This window comes from Blennius ocellaris, assembly GCF_963422515.1.
Source record: "Blennius ocellaris genome assembly, chromosome: 4".
Classification (NCBI taxonomy): Eukaryota; Metazoa; Chordata; class Actinopteri; order Blenniiformes; family Blenniidae; genus Blennius; species Blennius ocellaris.
The window spans coordinates 19,466,692-19,473,927 of record NC_137653.1 but is presented as its reverse complement, the minus strand read 5'-3'; the positions used below and the strand labels follow the sequence as shown (position 1 = coordinate 19,473,927).

The following is a 7,236-nucleotide window of genomic DNA, read 5'->3' as shown; positions in this document are numbered from 1 at the left end:
TTTCTTTCAGAAGATCTAACAGCAGCAAGACATTTTTATTATTATTATAATTTTTTTGTTTTTAATCTGTCTTACACTTTCTTCCAAACTCACAAGCAGTACAACTTTTGTTCAGTCACTTCAATGTTGTAGCTGCTTCTGCAGTAGTAAACCATAGTCGTAGTAGTAGTAGTAGTAGTAGTAGTGGTAGTAGTAGTAGTAGTGGTGGTGGTGGTGGAGTCCTGGAGTACATTCAAGTGTCACTGTGGGGAGCGGAGAGAGGGCCGCCAACGGATGGCCTTGTGATTGAGCTTGAGCAGGCCTGTGGTTGCTAATCTATCCCTGTCATTTGTTGCCATTTCCCCAGACCAGAGCTGACAGCTGCGGCAGATAAACAGCAGATAGAGACAGTTGAGGAAAAGAGTATAAATTATGAATGTGCTTGCAAAATCATCATCATCATCGTCATCTTTTTTTTGGGGTGTGGGGGGGGGTTCTTCAGCTCAGGATGATCACTCCTGGCAGAAATTAATAGATAATTTTTTTCCCCCTCCACTCTGGGGGTGTTTAAGGGGGGTGAAACTGTGTATGTCTGGTGAGTGGGATCCTATTGAAACACGTCCATTTTCCTCCGTAGCCGGGCACGACGTCATGAAGATCCAGTCCTATCACCGCAACAGACTACGTATGGACTGTGACGATGACATAAGGCTGCACGAAGAGGAACCGCTTCAATTTTGTTTGATGAGTAGCTTTGGCGAAATGCCCCCAATCACCATTCCTGCCTCGGAGCTAGGTTAGCACCACAACGCTCTTGCGCCGTCGTGAGCGCGTGGCGTGGGCCAGATGTTCACCGGACCATGCAACTTCTCCTCGAGGATCTGCAGCGAAGTGTCGACGCCGCCGTCCAATTCACTAATAAATACATGGATATACATGTGTGTGCGGCGGAGCGTTCTCCGTGCACTCATGGGTTAAGTCAGACGGCGGGATTCAGTTGTGACATAGTGATTTTGAAACCAAACTGTTCTGCGGCGCGGATTCGCACCGTCGCCCGTCTTCTTCTGAGAGCCCCCCCCCCCAGCCTTCACACAAGTCCTCTGATGTATGTGTTTATCTTTATTACCTTAAAGTGCAGCGCTGTGGCCCTCGCCGGCTAACTGACAGAGGGGTGTGAGGGTGGCGGTGCCAACAGCAGGTGGATTGTTTAAGGGGGGGGAGGGGGGTCTGTGGCCTCAGTGATAAGTTATCAGTCATCCCCCAGTCCTGACTGAGCAACCCCAGCCCTGCCGCGCCGCGTGAAAAATACACTAAACACTATCTCTGAGCTGTGCTGTGTTTACTGCAGGAAGCTTTAAGCCTACTGTAAAAGGAAATGTCATTCAGATGACTTTTGATTCAAAGGGTTTCCTTTATCTGAGTGTGTCCGTGATAAATTACAGCGGAGGAGTCTTGGAGAAAATGTCGTGATCTAAACGTGATCAATATGAGACAGCCCCTCTGTGGTTCATTGTGTGGGATTGCCCTGCGTCAACAATCTCAACAATCACAGAGGATTTGCCGTGAAAACAAATGTCTCCAGGTGGCTTAACGAAAACCTTCCACTCAGATGTATGTTCAGTTTCTTTGCAGTTAGAGATATTCAGGGAGAAAAACTATTTGAACAGACCATTTATGCACAATAGCTCGTGTCACATTCAAAACACTCGATACCAGGAGACCATCTTTTACAAAATATCAGCTCATCTTACTTTTTAATGTTATTTACTTGACAATACAACTAATTTGTTCTTTAATTTGTCTTTGATAAGACTTTTTTTTCTTCATTTATCTTGGCCTGTTTGTGTGGCAGCTGAAGTTCATCTTCAGACCTTACAGTCCGTTGTTTTAGGGTTGATTTTGTTCAAGATGAAGCTGCACACCAGCGATTAAAGGAGGATTATTACCAGGTAAAAACTATCGCAAAGAATATTATTGTGTTGATTGTGTTTAACTGTCACTGGATTTAAGTACATCAATAAAAATTTAATATTTTCAGGTGCTTTCACTCTGATTGTTTTTCCAGCATATTTATCTTTTTGGGTTTTTTTTTATTGCATCTGACCAACATAAAGGGATCCGATGCATCTTTAGAAAAGAATCACATTCAGTTTCAGTTCAACCACTCGTGTTGACTTACTAAAGGGAACATTTTGATAAGATTACCAAAATGATCATGCTGATCTCTCCCGACATGATCTCTGGAAATCTTGAAATAAACAATGACGATATAGAATACCGGTAAGTACATTAATTAACAAAAATAATTTTGGGGTGATTATCATCAATATTTTTTCAGCTCACACAAGATTGTCTTTTTCTTTGAGCTTGTTATTATTATTTTTTTTAGATTAATCATGTGATTTGCCAAACTCAACATTGTCCTTGCAGCAGAAATTCATACAAATATTTGATCTAAACTATGGCATCAAAATAGTTTTTGTATAGTTGTCATTGTTTTTGTCACTGTGGAACTGACAGATTGATTAACTAACAAGGACTACAATTAACTACCAGAAATGCTAATGTTGCGCAAGCGTGTGTGTGTGTGTGTGTGTGTGTGTGTGTGTGTGTGTGTGTGTGTGTGTGTGTGTGTGTGTGTGTGTGTGTGTGTGTGTGTGTGTGTGTGTGCGTGCGCGCGTGTGTGTCTTGAGGTTGGTGGGTGTGGGCGTGTATTCCACTTGGGACATGGTACTGTGTGTGGCTAAGCTGGTTTAAATATCAAACCAAACTTAAGTGTAACACTTTAGTTGGATTTTGCCCAAATTCCGTGGAGTGGACTATTTGCATACCTATTCTGTACAACAATTACACTGTCAAAGTGGAGCGCCGTCTGCACAAAGGCACCATTATACCTGAGTAGAAGAGCACAATACCGTCACACAAGAGACTTTACTTCAGTCTTGTCACTGGGCTGAATGTGTGAGCAGATAATTCCAATGATTTGAATAGCAGAGAAAATGTCACACATTTTTTTTTCTTCTTTCTGTAGAGTTTTATTGTGGCAAAAATCATTTTATGCAAATACAAAACAGAGTCATGTCACACAAAGCTAAAGTGTAGTTATACTACATGAATATAAAAAAAAAGAAAAAAAAGGAGGGGTTGTCACTTGAATGGGGAAGTCAAATCAGATTGATGTTTGTATTTACAGCTGGCAGAATTCCCTCATCAGTGTGTTTGAGTAAAGTGATTTCATCAGACTTTCAGCAAGGCTTCAATCTAGATAATAGTGTGTGTCTCCTCCAGGAGACAATAGGTTGGTGGGAATATATATGTACAAAATCCATGTCAATAGCTGCCAGACAAGCAAACAAAGCATGCTGATTCCTAAGTATTTAAATATATGTTTACAGGGACCTCTCGTGTCGGCTCACACCAGAGTCGGCACCATGCCAGTGTTGAGGTGGTGTGTGTAGGGTAAGCTTGCAGACGGGTGCAGGGGAGACGGTGTAGGGATGAGGTGTGGCGCGTGGCTGTAGGTCAGGAGAGTCCCGGGCCCGAGGGAATAGGGTCCCGCGTTGTCGTCAAGCGAAGTCGGCTGAGTCGCCTCCGAGTACGAGTCCAGCAAGGCTGCCTTCTTGCTCTTCTTGTTCTTGTTGGAGACTTTTCGGTTGCGGGTTTGAATGCCGTCTTTCTTCATGGTGAGAGGGCGGTTGATCTGGGCCAAGAGACGACATGGGGTTTCGAGTGACATTCCTTCTTGAAAAGGTGTAATTGTGACATCGGGTGACTTCACTCACATTATGCAGCTTGAAGTAGAGCCCGCAGGCGTTGCACACTGGCTCTCCACTGGCGTTGCGCCGCCACAGTGTTGTGGTGCTCGTGTGGCAGTTGGCGCACAGAGTACCGGCACGCTTGCTCACGATCTGGAATCCAAAGAAAGAGAAATGATTGCCGGCTTCCAAAGCCATTTCATACAGTTGTGTCCCGAAAGGGCCACCTCCGTGTGTCATACCAGTCTCTTCTTGGGGCGGATCAGAGGTCGGTTCTGGCCGTTCATCTTGTGGTACAGTCCACAGGCATTGCACAGGTAGTGGCCGGTACCATCCCGGCGCCACAGAGGGGTCGCTGTGGCTCCACAGTTAACACACTCTCTGGCCTCTATTCAAACAGAACAACATTGTCATTCACTGTTGAATTGCATATCTTTTGTGGAATTACAGATCTTTGCACATCTATTTAGTGAGGGAGCTCTTTTCACTCGAAGATTTCTTGTCAAATTTGCCACCTCATAGCCAATTTCAGTACTGATTAAAAAACACACGTGTTTTCACTATGAATCTTTACCTGGAGTGGATATCCTCATCTTGTTGCGGAGTTTGGGGGAATACGAGGGGCTGATCCATGCTCCGGGGCTGGAGTATAGGGCAGCAGAGCTGTAATCCTGTGGGCTGCCACTCATGTATGAGCTGTAGGGACTCAGCATGTGTGAGTGGGTGGAAGGCGTGTACATGCTCCCGGCTGCAGGAGTCAGGTTCAGGAAACTGCTACTGGCGCCCGACAACCCCAGTGGGCTCAGGCGCTCAGCCTTCAGGGCCTCCTGAAGTCGCGGGCTCTCACTGCCCTCTCTGCTCGGGGACGAGTAGCCATCCCTGGAGGAGGCAAAGGGGGAGGTGACACCCGGGGTGTAAAGTGAGGCGTGCGTCGGCGAGAGCAGCGAGGTCTTAGTGAGAGGGCTGCTGCTCCAGGAGGACGACGGGTGGTTGTAGGGGGAGGTCAGGGACTGGCTGCTCGGCCCGTCCAGGAGCTGCAGGTTGCTTAGGAGACTCGGAGAGGTGAACATCTGCCGGACTTTAGGAAAGACGGACAAGAAATAACAAAGTTTGATTTGATTTGACTTGAAGAGAAAGTCAGGTTACATGTTCAGAGGTTGGAGGATGATATCAATTTGCTGAAAGAGCCGTGGGTTTAACAACCCACCTGCACTGTGCCTGTAGACGGACGGTGCCCGGTTGTGGCTCTGGTTGGAGAAGAAGGAGGGAAGACTGGTGTAGTCGCTGTCCTGGCTGGAGAAAAAGGCCTCTCCATCTTCTCCTGGAGGCAACAGAGTACCATCGGGGGGGAAACCGGCCAGAGGGTCTGAACTGAGGAGAGCTGGAGACACCCAGTGGGAATGTTCTGACGAGTCTTCCATGTTGATCTGTGGCAGGAAAACAGTGGAACACAAAACAATCAGCATAACGTTCCTGTCAAATCCACTCTTCAAGAGCATTTTACCAGAATCTCAAACTGAAATTGCATTTTGTACTGTCACAATGAAAAAAACCACTGTCGGCATTATTGGAAGCTTTACTGTTGAATTTTAGATGTAAAGCAACTTAAATGTATTATTTCTCTATCGCAGCAGAGTTTCTGTTCACATCTCTTATTCTTCTTTACAGTGTTGCTGTAAGATACAAGTTGTGTGTGATGTATTTATGCCTTTTATATGAGGAAGCCCATGTTTTCATTCTCAGACACTTTTCTTTTGTCATCTTTCAACTGAATGTATTCACCGCCGGCCCTTCATCCAGTCGCTCTTTATTCTCAATGCCATCCTATCGTCTACCACACCACCACTTTCCGCCAAACAGCCAACATTCACGAAGCTCCTCTTTCAATACCAGAGTTTAATGATTTTTGCTGCATTGAGAGCTTGTCATTTGACACCAGCCTCACCGTGTGGCTCGCTCGAGTGCGTGGGGGAGACGACCGTATAAAAGAATACAGGACGGGTTCACATGGAAACTGAGGGTTTCACAGCAGTCTGAGACGTTCGTCTCTCTAAAGATGTTACTTAACCGTGTGATTGACGTCAGTCCTTTACATTTTTGGTCACGTTTAACATACATGAACACTGACTGTGACTTTAACAAGTGTCTCTCTGAATACAGTCCTTGAACCCGTCTTGAAGTTCACTGGAAACCGACGGCAAAAAAAAAAGGGCCAAGTTCTTCTAATATTTGATATTGCTCAAGACTGTGAATGAAGGAAGCCGTGACTCTGATTGAAGCGGCGCTATTATCACCCAGTTCTTCACCTCATAACAAGCAGTGCAACTTGAAATGATCATGGACGAGATCTCTCGACAACCAAGCGTCTTCAAACTTCCTTTTCTAGGATCCTCATTTGACTGCGGCTGAAAGCTACAACTAAAAATAAATGGCACTATAAATGCAGCGGCACAGCCAGTGACCAAACGGTTGCCGGGTGGCCTGACGACAATAGGTGTGTGCCAGTTATGGGAAAAGCAAAACTTGCCTCCCCGGGGACGCCCTTTTGGGGGTGGACACAGAGCACAACGACCAGAAAAAGAGCAAAGAGTTGCGTTGGCCCCCCATTTTTTTTTTTTTCTTCTAGTTGTAAAAGTGTGAACAGAACTCTGTGTGACACATCTCAAAGGAGTGTGTGAGTAAACAAGTAACAATTCTTCTGGGTGTTTTTTTTTTTTTAACAGTATTTGAACAATAAGTTGAAATGTTGAAAATTGCTATGTCAAAATTGTTATAGATGATTGGATTGTACTGAGTTGTCACAATATAAAAGCAAAATCCACTGCAGTGTCATCCAGTATCTTTAGAACGACGCTGATAGTGACTGATAAAGTCTGAGAAAATCTGATAGACGCCCCCATTATTGTGCCAAATATATACTCGCTCCACCGATACAATGTGACCCTAGTCTCATCTGATTAATAGACATTTGCTGGACGAGGCTGAAATGGCACGCGTTACGGCGTCTGACCTGATGACAGCGTTCAGACAAACTAGAAAAAGCAGAATGGCTGAAAAAGGAGTGAAGAAACATTTTGGTTTTCATGCAAATTAATTCAACTGTTTCACAAACACGGGAACAAATGAGCTCTGCCTCTTCAGTTAGATGCTTGGAGTGTCGGGGACATATATTTTCAGGTGAACAAGCTCAGCTTCAAAAGAAGGGTTTACTTTAATCCAATGTGAAATAAAGTACGTTACCCAGATGCATCGCCGATTTTAAAGATTGAACTCATCAGACTCCCAATTGTTGTGAAATGAATTTATTAAAACAATGTGAACAACTTAGTTATTTTCTATGAGATGAAATATTCGTCGGTTTGTTCCGCAACCAAACGGAGACAAAAGACAAACGCGTGACTTACCGGTGGTCGTCAAGAGATGAGCAAGTGGAGCCGAAGGACCTGGGGGGTCGACTTTACACCGCCGGGTGGAAGGTGATTGTCGACTTCAGTCGTCGGGT

The 7,236-nt window shown here is 45.0% G+C and overlaps 1 protein-coding gene across 1 annotated transcript; it reads right to left on the bottom strand.

Moving 5' to 3' along the window:
• Positions 1-3,053: 3,053 nt before the first annotated feature.
• Positions 3,054-7,225, bottom strand: gata1a (GATA binding protein 1a). The gene is made up of 6 exons (XM_080494765.1): positions 7,139-7,225; positions 4,942-5,161; positions 4,309-4,812; positions 3,977-4,122; positions 3,762-3,887; positions 3,054-3,679 (listed from the first exon to the last, which is right to left on the bottom strand). The coding sequence occupies exons 2-6, from the start codon at positions 5,153-5,155 to the stop codon at positions 3,392-3,394; spliced, it is 1,278 nt and encodes a 425-aa protein (XP_080350891.1). The 5' UTR covers positions 5,156-5,161; positions 7,139-7,225; the 3' UTR covers positions 3,054-3,391.
• Positions 7,226-7,236: the final 11 nt, after the last annotated feature.